Source organism: Calypte anna, chromosome 1 (assembly GCF_003957555.1).
Source record: "Calypte anna isolate BGI_N300 chromosome 1, bCalAnn1_v1.p, whole genome shotgun sequence".
NCBI lineage: Eukaryota > Metazoa > Chordata > Aves > Apodiformes > Trochilidae > Calypte > Calypte anna.
The window spans coordinates 14301767-14320623 of NC_044244.1; the positions used below are offsets into that span (position 1 = coordinate 14301767).

At 36.3% G+C, this 18857-nt stretch overlaps 1 protein-coding gene across 2 annotated transcripts in view; it reads right to left on the minus strand.

Annotated features, from left to right (window-relative positions):
* The window catches only part of COG5 (component of oligomeric golgi complex 5), a 170029-nt gene that overhangs the window by 52221 nt on the left and 98951 nt on the right, over positions 1-18857 (minus strand). Inside the window, exons 8-10 of one of the 2 annotated variants that reach the window (XM_030452100.1) lie at positions 9809-9974; positions 9341-9453; positions 9169-9246 (exon numbers count right to left, since the gene is read on the minus strand). In XM_030452100.1, coding sequence (XP_030307960.1) covers positions 9169-9246; positions 9341-9453; positions 9809-9974 — 357 coding nt within the window. The remainder of the gene's footprint in view (positions 1-9168; positions 9247-9340; positions 9454-9808; positions 9975-18857) is intronic. The other variant, XM_030452106.1, reaches the window with a different exon arrangement.

Genomic DNA, 18857 nt, shown 5'->3' on the forward strand with positions numbered 1-18857 from the left:
AGCAAATACACACAGCAAATCTACTGCCTCATTTTATTGCAATGCAAAGTTTGTAAGACTTCCCCTATGCTTCATACAGCACTGTGAGCAACGTCCCACGGTATCAGAAAGTAGCTGCTTTGTTGGGCCCTTCACTTTCAGAAAATGTCATCTAGTTAAACTTGCATTCTTGTAATTTTTCCATCTGTAGAATATAACTAAATAATCTGGTCCTCCTCTACACTTTTATCAAATACCTTCACTGATAGACAATTTGCAGGAGTACTGGGTAAAATTAAAGAAATGTTTGGAAGGGACCCTGAAGATCTAGTTCCAACCCCCGTGCACAGGGAGGGATACCTCCCACTAGACCAGGTTCCTCACAGACCCATCCAGTCTGGCCTTGAGCATTTCCAGGAATGGGGCATCCACATTAGTGATTCAATGTGGAAAAGGGATTCTTTTTGATGCAAAGCTGTCTTGGGTCTACACTTGTCACTCAATGCACACTGAAGTGTGCTAGCAAACTAACTTCCACTATTCAAGGAATACACGAGTTCATCATTAGCTGAAAAAGAACTTAAGCAGTTAAACAGCTTTCTGAAGCACATAATCATATTTTTGTAACAGAACCCACAAAGATGTACTAATATTTTTATCAATATTCTAAGACTTCAAATTGGGAATTTTCCACTTCTCTTGCTTCTGAAAACGAAATAAAATTGAAAAATGTTAAATTACTTACACCCCCTCCAATATGAAAGTGCTTGCTTTGAAATCTAGTCACAAGCAGATTAACATCTTGTGATACAATCCCCCTTGTAGCAGGAGCAGCTGACAAGATGAGTAATGAACTGCATCCGATTATCTTTTCAGCTCTGTGGCATTCATTTTCCAACAGCTTCCTATTCTATAACCAACAACACTGGAAGAAGGTCACCATTCTGTCATATTTCCCCCCAGCAGTGTGTGTGTTTAATAACACAAAGAACATAAAAGCCTTTGGAATTAAAAAAGTCTGGTATCGTTATTGGGAGCAAAACTGTTTCAGGTGCATATTGCACATATAAAAATCTTACATAAAACATCCATACATAATTTAAATTCTCTTAGAAGGAAATTATTACATTTTAGCATATAACAGAATTCTATTTCCTATTTTTCATGGAATACATTCTTTCTGCAACAAAAGAACCTTATTTGTAATTGATGGTATCTAAGGTTCCGGACAGACAAGATTCAGGTTCACATATACATATACATCCTATCATAGAATACAACTGAATTAAATCTATGATCATTAATTGCAAGCAGCTGTAGGACTATAATGGCATAACAATATTTTCCTCCAAAAGCAGATGCATGTAATTCAGCATTTTTGAAGTGATATTACTATCTGTTTGAACATTTATTTTGATCTCATATAAATTATCTGCACATACACCACACTCTGCACCACTGTAGGATGGTTGGCAGGTTAAGATCAGCCAGAGAACTGACTATTTTTTCATAAATATCTGCTGCAAAAATGGTCCTATACCTAAACTACACTTGCCTAACCTAATAATCACAGAATGACAGAACTGTCACAGTTGGAAAGGCCCCTAAGATCACCAAGTCCAGCTGCCAACCAACCAGGACTGGATTTTAAAATATTGTCACTACTGCTTCTTCACTCAGTGACCACTTGTTCCCCAGAACTGATCCAGCAGAGCAGGCACTCAGCCCATTTAATAGATGCTATAGAACTCCTGTGGCACTATAAGACAGCTCGGGTCTGTCTTCCTCTTGTCCATTCTTTGCTGTCAGAAATAAACTGTACAACAGCCCAGCAACATAAGCTAGGGCAACCCTCTGCTGCTCTGACCAGAACAGCTGCCCAGAATACAAAGATGCTTTTGAAACACATACAGGATGTAAGCACTTTGCTACATTTGAAAATCTTACTCCTAGGGATTCCATTTATATTTGTGTAGAGTAAAACAGAAAAATACAACAATCAGATGAGCAAAATTATGGCTCCTCCACTATAATTTTACCCTTTTTCACACTATTTAAAAACTCAGTACTCAGTCTCAGTGTACTATTCACATAGCAGTTACTTGCTCATGGAAATTACACACATAGATCAGACAAAATATGTGCAGCAGGCTAGACCACAAATGGCAAGTATTTTCTCCACAGAAGGAATCACTATACTGTGTACATGAACTGGACAAAGACAATTAGTATAACCCATAATTTAACAAAGTTTACCCGTATGCAATGGCAGATGAAGGCAGTATGTTTGACTTCCATGATATACCTCAGTTATGTAAAATTAAGAATGTGTTTAAGTGCTTTGCTGAATTAGGGCCATAATCAGCAAAAAATAGATTCGCCTTGTATAACTTTTTAGTTTCAACAATTACTATAAAGTTACTAGTGTCAATACTCTGCACAGACAGTAATATTGTGCAACCTCTCCACAACAGAGGTGGGTTTAGATAAAACAATTAAGAATGCATGGTAATATTGCATAATGACAGGGCCAGGAAACATTTGGACATCGTTCTCTGTTCCAGCTCAAAAAAGCGAAGTCGAGCATGGCTTGAGTCATCTAGGTGAACACAGACTAGGCAAACTGTAGTTTTAGATAAGGTTCTCTTAAGAAACCTTTTCTATAGTTAATAATAAAACTGAGTCCTTCCTCATTAATACAAACACAATAAATGTGAAAAAATAATATTCTAATGACAAAAGTTTTAACAATTTTCCTAGTCTATGCTGACCATCACCCTCTGGGCCACTGATGAGAAATCTGATGTTCATAAAAAAGTTGAACTTCAGGGGGACTGCTATACCATGCAGTGCAAGTGAGACAGACCACCTTCTATGCAATGTTTGGTGGTAAGGAATGGATTCAGATCAGTATTATTTTATTGGTATGGGGAAAATATATTTATAATTGCTTATTAACAATTCTTTGTTTCAGTAGTCTTTATATCTTTACTAGGTTGTATTATAGTATGTATGCAGACTTGTTAATCTTGTGAAGGGACATTATTACTCAGCTGTATAGATTTGAAATTTAGATTAATGTTGCCTGTTTGCAGGATTACAAGATTATCTTTGATGGAAAATACACAGCCTGACAGAATCAATGTGCTAATGTGCTAAACCCTTTCCCACTTACTCACATGAAAGTGACTTGATTTCACAGTTCAAAAAGTATAACCCATTTTAACTAAGTTATTAAACCACTGAACAATAGTGGGCTGACCACCAGTACCATAAGAGTAAAGATATTTGAAGCTCTCAATTCATTGTTGCTCCACAATAGTATTAATGCTGTAGTCTGGAAAAATGATTTAAATATAGAATAGCTTTTTTTTTTTTTTTTTAATGAAAAATAGAACAGCTTACCTCAGTTTTTAAAAATATACCAAATTCCTAATTAACCTTATTACTACTGAAATGAAATGTCTTGAGCTCTATTCTTTATATAAGTATTTAGTATCTGACAAATTTAAATTCAAAGAATGAAAGTATCCCCCCTTATTCAGCATTAGACAAGAATGCAAGATGATGCTGAAAAGACATATATTTATTTTTACAAATGTCTCCATTTCCTCCATACAGTAAGTTTACAACTTACTGGACATTATTCCCCATCTGTAAGTTATCATATTTGTGTGTGTCTAAAATAACTAAAATATTATTCAAATAATAAATTTGACCCAAGCATTACAAGATGGTTACCACTTCATGACAATCACTTCCAACTTATTCTTCCCTGTAGAAATTTTGATAGTTTGAGTAGAATGTGAAAAGCATGTTTATTATGAAGGCTCTTTGAAATGTAAAACAATATAGTGAATATTATCATGCAGCTAGTTGCTGCAGGCTCTTGAAATCAGGCTTTGCATACTAATACATACAGGGTTTTCTATTTGTAATCAAAGGCTCTGCCATAAAGAAATCAGGGACTCGCAAACATTGCTGTAAAACCAAGAGACATTTAAAGGGCAGCCTAAGTATTTTTTCCACCAATAAAGCAACAATGCAAATGATTTCACAGTGTTGTACAGCACAGTCCTCTGGGAAAGAAATAAGAAAATCTATTTGCACTATTTCTATAGCAACATGATTGTCAAACGTTAGACTGTGAACAAAAAGCCATCATCCTCAGTAGTGCAATTAATCAGTAAAGAAACAGACAAATTCTGAGTGTTTTCAATAAACCTCTTCTGTCTTCTCAGAGTAGATGAGATTAAATTTCTTAAAAGAACAATGCATTTAAATTTCTAATGTTGTCTACACTATACATTGTAGGTGAACAAATGTCAATAAATGACATAATGATTTTTAAAATTACCTTGATTTTTTTTGTTTACTGCAGGGCATAGAATTTCATTACACTGAGCTGATCAGTTTATACCCAAGGTGCAACAGTTTCTAGACTTCCAGGAGGAGTGCGACATTTAAAAAAAGTCTCTTTATGCAACTGACAAAAAGAAATAGGTTTGTTTTTTTCAAATATAATCTTCCTAACTACAAAATAAAGACTGCGCATTCTCCCTACTAAAATATTAGAATTCTTAAACAAATCCTCAGAAAAACTAATCTGTAAAGAACAAAAATACCTACCATCTTAAACAACGTCCTATATCTTCAAAACTACTTGAAACATTAATTAATTCTCCCATATTTCTCCCAGATAAGCATCAACTAGAAGCAAATGAATTTAGTGTTTCCAAAAGCCAGTATCCACCCAAGGGACCTGACAGTTTTCTTCTATGCAGAGAACTCAGTCATTATGTACAGCAGCAGCACTTTCACCTTGACTACTACGTAGCCCATCCATGGATGAAAGGGTGGTTTGTTACCACATCCACTCAGCCTGTAGTTGTTCAGGTAAGATTGACAAGAAGAGTGATAGAAGGTAGCACTTCTGGTAAATGCATTTCTTTTCAAATAGCGAGCTGACTGAAAACCAACTGACCTAATAATTTCAATCACCACCGAAAACTCCACCAAACCAGAAGCAAAAAAGAACCAAGGTCACTATAACTTACTAGCCCTCATGACCTCCACAGTATCCCTTTTATTGATGGATGCACATTTCTGTCAGTGAAACAGAATTTTAAAAACCTACTCATTCACCTACACTTAGATCTCCAGTACCTTCTCCTATAGCTTAAATAATAAACAGAAATCACAGTAGAAATTATCTGCAAGTAATTAATTCCTGCTTCTACAAAAATACTGGAAAATAAATCCCATGATTGTAACAATAGGTGAAAACCAGATTATTTTCTGAACACACAGAAGGCAGTAATTAGATTATTCTTCAATTTTTCCACTTGGGCTTATGTTTTAACTGGGTCAACTAAATGTGAATATGTGAAGCTGGATGTGAATTATTTCAAAGCAGTGATGTTTTTTAACAAGTTTAGGAAAGGGAGAAACAAGAAGGTGAAATGTAAGTAAACTTTGGGCAATAAACATTTATATTTTCCATTTATTTTCTTTGTCTTATGTAATGATGAGGACATTTCATTCTCTATCGTTAACACCTCATGTTGCCTGTGTTGACAACTCAAGAAAATGCCTGCTTACTCACCAAACGTTCATCAGGAGAGGCAATGATAAGAGCCCTCCACGAAGTACACAGTAACACTCCCTTCAACTCTCAGCTGACTTTTTTACCCAGATGCTTACGTAAATGAGAGGGTTTGCAGTGTGCCTCGACTGCTAACAAGCAGGACATCAGCAGATCAAAGGCGAGCAAGGGCTGATCTGCCCTCTCACAGAAAATATCCTTCTGCCCAGCAGAGAGACCCCAGCTCACCCTTCCTATTGACCACCGCAATTCCCCCCTGCAGAACAAGTTGCTGTCTTTAAGGCTGCTTCTCACTTTGCGGAACTGTTCCCTGATGCCTCTGTAGGAGTGAAGGACCCAAAAATAGATGAGGATCAGAGATCATTTTCAACTCTTTTACAAGGGGCTTAGAGGGATTCTTATCTCTAATTAGGAAGCTGGCTGTCACAGAAAGATATGTTCTGCTGTGACTTACACTGAAGTCAATTGTGGTTTAGGTATTACAACAGCTGAGGCAGGATTAGTCACTACGCATTGAAAGAGAGAAGCAATAAAGCAGAGTAAACTGGAATAACCTATTAGCTCTCTGAAAGGGAATTAAGCAATTGAAAGAAGGGATATAAATAACCAGTCACTGGGCGAACAAAAATAACAATTTTTTCATTACTTAAACCTTATTTGTAATTTGAATTTTTACCCTCAACATTATTAAAACAACAACACTACTTTTTTTAAAAATGTATACAATTAAATCCCTATTCCTTTTTCCCCAAACTAGACATTACAATGTAATGAATTCTGAATTCATTTCAAAATCCTTTGCCCTCATTTCATTTTGTAGCAAAGGAAAAATACCAAAGTCAAGATCTGCAAAGGAAGGGAATAAAAAAAAAGTGCATTACAAATTTAATCTCCAGATTCTTCCATTATACTCATGCAAGCCTGGGTTTGTCACTTAACTCTTGGTCACATCAATCGTAGGAAAAATTGGAAGTTATTTCTGTAAGAAAAAACACACTGTAGAAAAGATGTGTTGTCGTTGCCCTGCTGCTGAACTTCAGAATTTATACATTTTATAAACTCTATGCCTCAGATTCTTTATATGTCAGATTTTATTTTTTTAACAGAGAATCATTTTTAAAACTCCTTTAATTAAGTAGTTAGTGTTTTTAAAACTACATTGTTGATACAATTGGTATAATAGTACTAAATATTATTATGGTAACAGGTAATTAGAAGGATAGAAAGATGTTTGAGATCATAATACAAAACTGGGAAAAAATGCTATCTGTGAAGAGAAAGACACAATAAAACCCCAATGTAAAACCAGAAAATCATTTTTAAAAAGTAAAAATAAAAAAAGTACATAGCTTCCTTGCTATTAAAGGACTTGTATTTTAAAAAGGCTGGGTCTCCTCTCTTTCTGCTTCCTAGGATGCTACTTGCACTGCAGTAATCAAAACAAAGAAACAGATGGAAAGGCAAAGCCATACTGCAGCTGCTGCAGAAGATGACTGTAATAATAATAATGTTGACATCAGTAACAGTAATTAGTGCACAGACTGTAGAGTGGATGATTCGTTTTCCTATCTTCTGGCATGGGCATGCTGCCCTAGCAAATGGGTATAATGTTAGTACCTTTAGTTTGTTTTGTTCATTTGCTCAGTTTGTTAATGAAATCAAATACAATAAAGAAAATACAACTTTTATCCCTTTCCAGATCACTTGCTGAGGAAAGTATGCTGTTTCAGTTTTGATTAATACAAGATGGAATCTTCATCAGTGAATGGCAAAACACCAGTTTCTTATATCTATTTTCAGTGTTCACAATTCATATTCTCCCATACAGCCATCTGTACATAAACTCCTGCATTTCAGCAGCATCTAGTACTTGTCTGGATTAGTCCAAACAACAGATTTACTGCTTGGTGTGACTTCACCCACCTGCAGGCTGGTGCCATACCTTTTCAAGAGATGCTATAACAAATGGCATAGCTGTGAGAATGGCCAAGAAAACCATTGTGCTACACTGAACCACCTCAGGTAATAAGAAAATAAGGCATTAGTGCTGGCAGTGGTACCACATCAGGCTGAGAGAGTTCTGGCAGCATCACACAAGGATGATGCTCTGTACACTACTCTGTAACTGCCTCACTGAGAATGACAACTGTCTAGCTTGGTCTTCCAGTATTCCAAGACACATGTTGGAGAGCACACTAACTGGATGAGGAGTAACTGTGGAGAAACAAATAGGTGATTTTATTTGTGAAATACAGGTTGTTCCTTAGATGCAATCCTGCAGTATGAAGTCAAAGGGAACAAAGGGAGATCAGAGATATCATGGAACGTGCTTAGCATGACAACTCTTTTATTTTATTTTCTAATGAGTTTTTCTTTGCTCTGCATTCAGTTTATATTGAGATTCATTTTCCCTGTTCATTTATTCTCCAGGATGATAAAAGACATCCTTTGGTTTCCCTCTATTGTAATGATCGACAACTGCACAAACTCCAACTCCCTTGCAAAGTGCTGCAACAAAAGAGAAGCTGAAAGTGAAAAGCACAGGCTCAGGGTGGAAGTCACTCATGAACATTGAAAGCTCATTCATCTAAGCTCACTTTCCATCTAAACTCATCCCCAGTCTTCCAGAGTTCCTCCCTCTGTCTTTAGGTTTCCATGTTTCTCCTTGAACATGCTGACCTGCTTACTGAGAGGCTCCACCCAGGCAGCAACAGATCTTTTTTGCCAGATCAAACTTTTTAATGAAGAAAATACAGTATGTTAAAAAAAAAAAAATCTGGTTTTTTTACAACACAGAAAGAGAAGCTTGAAGTGCCTTACAGGAAAGCAATGTTCTGTACAACATTTTTTGGAGATGGGCTTAACAGACAGATAAATTTAAATGCTGTATTTAACCTTCATTATTCGCTTTCAGCATTGAGAAGACCACATTTGCATATGAAGAGTTCCCCCAACATATTTCAAAAATTAAATTAATGTAAATTAAAAATCTAGCCATATACTTGGAAAAAGAGATGTCTGCATAAACACATCTTTTGTTTTTGTTTCTTGTCATCTACTAAGCTAGATGAAATAGCTTCAGTAATTCTGTTCATAAGACTAAAGAAGACCATTAATCAAATTATTCCAAATATGAATAGAAAACAATGCAACTCCATAGAAAAGAATAGGTATTCAAAAGAACAGCCATGATTATTTTTCAAAGAAGAAACTGCCAAGAAGTAGAGAAACAGATGGCTGAAACTGTTAGATGAAGACACATATTCCTATGCACACTAAAAGACTTAATTAATTACTGAAATCACATGGTATTTTATGGAATGACATTAATGATAAGTAATAAAAACTGAGAGTGGTACCCTATCAGATCCCTTTATAGAAAACAAGAGAAATTATGGTAAAAAAGAACACATTTATACCCTACAGGTGTAAAACACAGATCATAAATATAGCTTTCAATGTTGGTTTGACTTTCAACACTTTCCCATTAATTTAACTGCAAAATTTTTATGGGACTGTAAAATTGTAAGCAAAAGCTTTCCCTCATCACATTCTCAACACACTCAGCTAAATTGGAACTTTACCTTAACTATTTCCTCTATGAAGCAGACATGTGACACAGGATCTCTTTTCTTTGTTAATACTTTCTGCAAATGCTGCACCTGTAATAAAGAATGTATTGAGAGGAAAAGTGACATCTAATATCATAATTGCAAAATTACATGACTAGGCAAACAGGAATTAGCTGCTGAGTACCTGTCCACAAGCTGCACAGATCTGATCCATGAGTTTCTCCATGTTTGTCCAGAGGGCTGCTCGAAAAGCTGCTGTATTACCAGGTGTTGGCATTGCAGCTCTACCAGGACCACCTAAATGGTTTTTGAGAACACACAGCAGAACATTTCAGTTTTCATATGTGAAAATTAAAATATACAGACAATGTTGCAAATTTTAAACTAGTGAGGACATTTTTCTAGAGAAGTAAGGAAAAAGAGGCTGTGTGGGAAATAAAGGAAAAGTTCTGAGACCAGTAATAACAGACAAACCCAATTGTGTGCTTGTCAGATGACTTCTGAGACATGCCTACTCCTATCTTCTACTGGTTAAAGCAAGAAGGGAAACATTCCTATAACAGGCCTGGATGTGAGAGTTTCTTCCACCTGACACCATGCTGTACTTCTGCCACAAAATCAGTTATCATTCTCTGTTAAACAAGTATCATACCTCTGGGAACAGTTTGAGATGGTTGGGTCAATACTTTGATATCCAAAGCATTTTTTATGTTCTCCTCCAGGACTGTGCAGTACCCATCCACCACATTAGCAATGGTATCCTTTAAAGTCCCAAGGTTATGGAAAACCTGAAGAGCAGTTCCCACTTGAGTAGGATTCTAGAGACAGAAAATTTAAAAAAATTATTATCCTTAACTGTACTATAAGGAGATTTTTATCCATGTTGAGGCATCATTTTGCTGAGCCAGTTCATTTTTAACTTCAGTCTGCTAATTAATTTCATTTAACATTAAATAACTGGCATCCTTACTGCAAAACAGAGAAGTGAGGGTAAATGAGAGAACTGTTTTCCTTTGATTGCTTAGCAATGCCTTGCTTAGCTTCCCTTGGTGCTATCCTCTGAATAAGAAGAATGACAAAAAAGTACCTAGAAACACTGCTGGCAATATCTAACCTGTGCTGGGTTACCAGTGATGCAATCATTCTGTTTACTTACAGCACAGCTATATTCAGCTATGCTGTAGCAAGTAATACTGTTTTAACACATGGTATCTGCTACAATACAGACTTTTAAGTGCCAAACATTTAATTATGATAGAGGCTTAAAAAAAGAAAATTAATCAAGAACAAGCAGGTCAAGCCCACACTCCTGCCTAGTGCAGAATTTAACCCTATACTTCTACATTTCTGTTTCTAACATTGACAATAACTATGTCTTTCTCACAGCAGAATTAAGAATTCAAAGAAGTGTACTGATCATTTCCAAAGTAAAAAGGAAAAAAATGCTCAAGTGTCTGTATTGTTCAGAGCTTTTCCAAAATACAGGAGAGTGAAAACTATCCAAAAACTATTCAGGTTTGCTGTTTAAGAGATCTTTGATTAAGATTAAATCTGATAATTCCACTGAGCAACACTAAACACTGGCATGGGAGCTATTTAGCAAGAGAAAAGCCTCAAATTACTGCCTTTGGAAACTAAGCACTGTCATCCATACACTAAAGACTGCTTTTTTATTTAGTGTTCTCAGACAATTAGTGGAGGGGGCGATCAGTTGATCATACACACATTAGAGAAGCAGTCCTTTGTAATTTTTCTTCGCGACTTTTGCCAGAAGTAAAGAACATGGTCTGGCAGAAATCCTGGCACCCAGGCTGGAGAGAAGCATCTGAGAGGTATCTGAGACCACAGGCATGTCCCAGTAGCAACTTCACTAATGACTGTCTGGCAGTGAGACCTTGAACCGTTGCACTCTTCCTGCTGGTAGCTACAGGAGTAGTAGCCACCACCATTAAAGGGGTCTACTGCAAGACCAGTACAACTCTGCTCCATCTTCATAGAACCATAGAGTGGTTTGGGTTGGAAGGGACCTCAAAGACATCAAGATTCAACTCCTGTGCATGGGCAGGGAGACCTCCCACTAGACCAGGTTGCACAAAGCTTCACTGAACCTGGCCTTAAACAATTCCAGGGAGGGGGCATCAACAATCTCCCTAGGCAACTTATTCCAGTATTTTACTACCCTCATGGTGAAGAATTTTCCCTAATATCTAACAAAAATCTACCCTCTTTCAGTTTAAAATCATTACCCCTTGTCTTGTCACTGTACTCTGGTGAAAAACCTCACCCCAGCTTTTCTGTAGGCCCCCTTCATGTACTGGAAGGTTTCTATCTTCCTCAAGTCAGTAGTCAAGTCAGTAATATAAGATCAATACCTTACTACTACAGTAAGAGCATTCAGACAGTTTTCAGTCAGCTTCTAGCAATTGTTCACATATGAACTAACAAAAAAAACTGAACAGCATCAAAATGTGAGTAAGGCACTACCTAGCCTTGAATAACCCAATGGTCAGATACTGACTTTCCTGACAGACAGGCAATATAGGCACAAAAATGCTCTCCAACAAACTGATCTATGTTTTGAAAAATTTTTTTTTTCAATTCAAAAGTAGTCAAGCAACTCATCCTTATGTTAGGAACAGTTAGATAATATCCAAAACATCATTATGGAAACCAACTATTCACTCAAAATATTTTCCAAATCTAATACCAAAGTTAAAATCAGAATAGCACAAAGATAAATCAGGTGGCCTACTTCTTATTGGATTTAAACTGTGAACATGGCCACTGGCAGAGGCCTTCTAGCTCATGTATTCATCTTGCATAACAATTAGAGATATATTAAAACTCTCCCAATGTACAATCAAATATAATTTGTTTGTTTCATATGTAGTTCTTTTTCTTGTGAAAAACAGTTTGTTTTATATGCCTCAGTCAGGCTATTTAAAGTCCGTTGTTGGTTTATCACTAATCCTAAGAGAGTTACATCTTACATGCACATCTAGTTTCTAGGTTTAGACAATATGTTTTTTTAAAAAAGGAGGCATCTCTAAGGACAAAAAATTATCACATGGAAAAAAATGTTGGATAGCGGGAAGAAAAACACTTGTACTTTCATGCTTGCATACACATCTCAAAATTGGAGAATCAGTACTGCAAAGTTTGCCACTATCAACAGACCAACAGACTTTATTTATAAGAACTTACTCCTAATATTTTCCTCTTTTTGAGAAAGCTAAAGATAAACACTTCTGAGATTCAAAAGATTGTCACAGTTTTTTAACAAATCAAAAGCATACATTCAAAGTAAAACTGACTACAGAAGTGATTTACAGTGGAAAATGGAAAAACAGCAGAAAATAATGTTCGGAACAGCTATCCAACAGGACCAATAAAGAAAATAATACAACTATTTTTGAGGTGGAATTTAATGAGTTTATTAGCAGTATTTTATAATCTAGCTGACAGCCAAGGCAGGCAACTACACTTAGCAATTTGCAAGTGTACTCTCTAGAACCTCTCTGTCTGTAAGACCCTATGTTCCTTTTTAAGCGCCTTCTGAAAATGAAGGCTCAGAGGTAGTAGTTTTTACCAAACCCAAAGGAGGCTACTTTTACTATGTAAAAATGTATGGGCAGTTAGAGCAACAGCAGGACACAGTTCTGCTTCTCACCGGGTAGTGTCTTACATGAAAACACCCTTCTACACAATAAATTAGCATTCTAAAAATATTGGTACACGTGTAATTAAGTTATAGCAATCACAAGGTTAGGGGGCAAAGAAAAACAGTGCAGGAAAAAAAAATTCAACTTGCTCATAACCAAGTTGTACCATGAAAGCAACTTTCACAAATTTTTAAGATTTCTCAGCAGCCATTAGCAATCCCTTAAACAGCCTGTTCAGAAGGGTGGTATTAGCCACCAGTTTTAAAAAGGCACGGGTGTTTCAGTTTGCTTTAGCAAAACATAGATACTCATCCACCAGCAACTATGAAAAGATGTTCATACCAAATGCATTTGTTCATTCTCTCTGTCATTGAGAACTGTTCATTTTACTAATATAATTTGCAGTTCATTTGATCCCATCCAATTTGGTTCCGCAGACCATCACATGTAAGAACTAAAATAAGTGACATGGAGTATTTAAGTATGAATGTTTTTTTCACAACTACATAATGTGGTTGTTTTCAAGAGTAGATGACTAGACTCATTAATCCAGAAGATGCTGTCTAGTCCAGCATGACCTTTACAGTCATTCCCAAGATCAGAACCCCATTCGATCACTTCTTTTCCTCTGGAGATAACCCTGCAAAGACTAGATAGAAATGTCATTAGAGACTTAAATACCTATCACATTCCTAATTTGAAAATATGTCCTAGGATGGAACCAAGTAATTTTTTTCTGTCAACTGCCAACATTGCAATTATTTTGTAATGTCCAACATTGTAGTCTTTTATTTATGACTGCCACTAGTGTTATCAAAATTATCTTCTGAAAGCATGGCGAAATAAAAAGCAATATTCCTTTCCATTGTTAGAAACACAGCTTGAATGAGCAAGCCTGCTCCTTACAAGGGAGTGTGGTGATGACACTGAGCTAATCTGAGGACAGGAAGACTCCTACCATAAGGCTGAACCAAAATTAAGAAACTTGCATGACAAGAAAAATTAATGACTCAAGTGCTACTCAAATTCTAACTTCTCAGGGCAGGGGATCTACCATGTGAACCTTTCTTCTTCAGCCAGTGCTTTCTTAGGGAATGACATTATTTCTTTATCAAGTGCATATGACCCTATACTGTATGATTTTCACCTAGGTGGACTCTCAACTTCCTTCTAAAATTGAGATTTGTTAACTACAAAAAATATTTATGGTCAATACCACCTGTGAAAATTACAAGAAGTATTTAAAGAAGTAGTGTTAGAAATCTAATTAATTACTAACTGTCACGTAGTTAAATTTAATAAGAGCCTGCACCACATAATCTGAACAGGTCTCGTAGGAAATGTTCTTTCACATGACAGTTTGGAAGCACCACATAGAGTGAAGTCAAACTTCTCTAATCCATCACTTACAAATGATGTTGCACAGCTACTAACGTACACAAGAATGTTTCTGTTTTGATTGCTAAAATCGGAACAGTGATTCTGTCAGTGATTCTGACTGAAAACCCTTTTTAATCTACAGAGATCAGATGACCCTGTTCAGGAAAGGCTGTGGCACAAACACAACAGAAAAGTTTTACTATACATATACATGTGTCTGTGTGTACATATGCATATTACTCAACAGCTGTGATTTCAGTGTGCTGCCATATCCTTACCTCCTATGTGGTAAAATGTTTGCCATGCCCCATACACAAGCACTAAAAGAATAACACAGTACAAAAAAGAGTGCATTGCTTAGCTGAAGAAAGATCCATAATTATGGACTTGTCCAGGTATCACTAAAACAGAGTGGTCTGGCAACCAACCAGATTTTAATTGCAGGAAAAATTAACAAAAAACTAAAAGCAGAACCTAAATACCAGTGAAAGTCAGATGCAGACTAAAAATGGTATTTTATTTCATTTCCAAAGTGCATGCTTTAAAAAAAAAATTAATTGGTATATCACAACTTCTAAAAATGAACCTACTTGGGCTAGCACATCTCTGTGTTCATTATCACACCATCTATCTGTTCATCTTTAAAATCTGAGCAATGAATAAAAAGGTCAAATTGACAATGTAAAGCCAGAGCATACAGAGTTCTTTCTAATGATCTTCAAGTTCTTCCTGTTTTGACCTTTGCAGTGGTGGGAGAAGTGAAAGGTTAAGATATTATAATTTTTGATAGAAGGTAATAAGGACATAACATATTGGCCAGACTCTAGAGAAGCAGATTTTAAGCCTTAAGAGGCTAGAATCCCAAAGTGAAACATTTACATATGGTTAGGTTATAGTATCTACCTTCTGTCAGCCTGTGTCTGGAATACACAGCTTATTTTAGTAGAAGGACTTTCACAGGAAAAGACAACAGCCATAAAGCATAGCCATAAACAGCCATAAATATCATCATGTCCTCAGACTAGGTCAGACTTTTGCTTCTTAGAATAACAAGTAAATAACAAGAGGCATTATACTACAAAGGCTGAGAGAGAGGAAAAGAAAAAAAAAAAAAAGAAGAAAAAGAAAAAGCAGCAATAAAATACTAGAAAGCAAAGAAACAAGATTTTTCAACACAGCTAAATAGCTTGCCAAAACACTTATTCCCTGTAATAGTGTAATCAAAGCAACAGATGGATAAGAGCTAATGGAACAGAAAGGCATCAGGAACTGTTGTAAAGAATTATCTCATAAAACACAAAGCAATATTCTAAAGTTTACCAAGCCTTAGGCTACCAATGTGATAGCAATTTCAGAGAAAGTATCTGGCACATCTGAGGACAGATCATCTAGATCAACTAGCCTGTAACAATTGCAAATTTTATCTTACAATGCTGTACTTGAATATAGAAAGAGTATAAATTCAGAGTAGAAACGTACAAAATTATGAAAACTCCAGGCAACAAGGAAAATGAGGCACCTGAGCCATATTAAGCTTTTTTAATTGATTCTCTCTTGTCTTACACAACTTGACCAATCTCTAAAGCCCTCATCAGTATTGAGCCAGTTGGCCAGTTAATCTAAAGATGTATCTTGTCTATTAAACATACAGCAATCATTTCCTGGTGAACATGACAGAAAGGAGGGCCAGGTTGTTGTACATTGCTTTTCCTTGTGCAATCTGGATTTGCATCTGCTAACTCATGTCCCACTACTGAAGCACAGAAGTATAAAGATGCAAAATCTCATTTCTAATTCTGATCTATGGACAGAAGCTTGTGATCAGATGTTTTCTTCTACCTCACTATATTCTCATGTATGTCCTTACTCTGCTAAATGTTTGAACAAAGCCATTAGAAAACAGAAATGCCAGTTTTATGTTTAAATCAGTCTTAACAATTAAGAATAGGAATTAGCCACCAGAGGTTTCTAACATTTTTTCCCTGTTGACAAAAAACAATCCAATTTCAAGCAAAATATCCTTTAATTGGTATGCTCCAAATTATTTAAATATCTATTAAAAGCCATCTGGATTTTCTTGTTCTCTTGCTTGTGTTTGCAACAAGAGAAGAATTACCTATGCAAGTGACAATCTAATTTCTGAAATCTGTGTGCATACTGCCAACCACTCTGAAGTGCCCTCAAGTATTTAAAAGGAATAAACTTTAAAAAGTTACTTTATTTTAAAATCTTTTCAGTTATTTTTTTCATATTTAACTACAGACCTCCATGAATGACAAATTCATTGCTGGATCACAATTCAAAACATTTTTTTTCTTCTTAGATCAATATTCATATTCCTTGTATCAGGCACCTGCAGACTTCAAGCCTGCAGATAATTTGGTGAAAAATCACAGACCAGTTGAGGTTTACAGGGACCACTAGAGATCACCTAACCCACCTCCCTGCTCAAAGGAGGGTCCACCCTGTGAGCACCACTTTGAGCAGAGTAGGCTGCTCAGGGCCTGGCAAGGGAGGGAGAAGATAGTTCAAATAAACCAGAAGACATCTTTCTCCTGCTCCAGTTTTCTGCCCAGTTCTACTTACAGTTCCAGGAAAATATAGCAATGGAATCTTGCAGTCACTTTCACTGAGTTTCACTGAGGCCAGCTGGAAAGAGAGCAAGTGTCTGTGCACACACCTAACAACACCTCTTCAGTGTTGGCAGTGTTACCCACACCCTGATAGTACTCCCAGTCTTCTAACTCCTCTTATAAATTTGTCCACTGGGAGAAGTATGACAAGACTGACCTCTTTCTGTTACAGAGGCTGCATTAAATAAATAAATTTGCAATTTCTATATTCTTTTTTTTCTAATAAATTAGTAGTCTTTTTAAAAAATGAAAATTTCGAAGTTATATTATACATTGCATATACAAAATCTTTATTTACTATGAAGAAAAAGTCATTTTTGATCTTTGAAGTCATCTGAAGTCATCTAAAGAAAAAGAAATGCTGTGTCTAGTTTTGCCTGCAGCTTGCACATGCATTTGGGATCCAGTTCTGCCACAGAAGAAGTCCATCCCCACCCCTTCAATTATCAGTTGGTAAATGTTTTGAAACCTTCACTCAAGTAGAAACTTCCTGTGGGCAGTAGGAAAGAAGGGAGATAAAAGAGGAGAAGAATAAACATTTAAGTGTGTAACTTGTTCCACAGAGGATATTAAGGGTATCATTCATTAACCAGGAAATGCAGCATTTTGATGCCAGTTTTCTCTTTTCTATGCAACATACTATTGAGTTCTTCTTGACATTTCAAGATAACCCAAAGCTTTAAGTCTTCTGTTACCATAAGAACACCTCCAAAAACATGATAATGCAGAATTTCATGTGGCATCAAGTAGCAGATCAAGAACATGATGAAACACCCATTTTTCAGAGAAGATTAAGAGAAAGAGCAGATTTTTAACCTGAGAAAAAGGCAAAATGAATTATCTTATTTAGATGAGTATCATGCCCAGTCAACCACATTTTTCACTCTGCTCTATGCAGATGTGGCTTATTAATGCTTTACATGTTTTTCTTGGATCCCCTAATTGCATTATTTCAGAACCTGTTAACAATCAACAGTCAACAGAACAAACCACAAATAGAATTACAGTCTGGGAGAGGCATTTAACAATAATATACTATCTTATCTGGAGAGAAAGAACCTCAGTGTAGCCTTGTTCTGAAGAGAGACAGACACACAAAAGTACCAATTAAAAGGACTGGGATGGATTATACAGGGATCTAGCCAAAGCCAGGGTCATCCTCTGCTCAGTTGCATCCCTGGAATCCTAGCAGAATTTCATGCACGCTGTTTACCTTTGAGAATTTAAAGCAAATCACAAGTAATTTTAATCAATTTGGTATAAAACATACAAATGGACATGGACTCTGGAAGAAGACTATGTTATTTCAGTTTTGGCTAAGCTCATTCTATAAAAACAGACCCATGCCTTTAAAGCACTGCAATGTTTGATAAAGGAAAACTCTTTGGTTCTCATTCCAATCTCATATCAACTACTTTCATTGGTATCTAATCCTAGCTGACCTTTCTTGAGCTGTAGCAAGGCAAACACCACTTCCTTATTTCAAAGCTCCACTTTATCCATCCTCCAGCCATACCATAGTCCTGTTCTCCTAGCAGCTCCTTCCATAAATTTCTTTCTCTATGGAGTTACTTTCAGTTCCTAAACTGAGTTTCCAATTTCCTCATTCTCTGTCTTCTCTGTTCTCCCCCTACAGCCTATTTTACTTACAAAGTATTACAAAAGCCTTTCACAGTTGAGCTCTTCAGAGCAGTGGTCTGTGCCTCCCTGCATATGAATGGATGAATCAATTATCATATTTGCATAAATTATCTTAAAAGCACTAGAATCAAATACCTTATAGGTATCATCTTAATGCAGTTTCAGTTTTGCAATGTGGTCAGAGCTGTCCAAGACATAATGCTTGACATGTTTGCATTCCAGAGAAACCACCTAAACAGATGGGACAACCAGAACACAGAAACAGACGATGCAGCAGCCTCTAATTTTATATCATTTCTGCCTGCAAAGGAAACTGAACTCAGTGTTACTAAACATTCTTGTGTTTCCATGACGGGTAATCGATGAGGAATAATTTTGGGAGGAT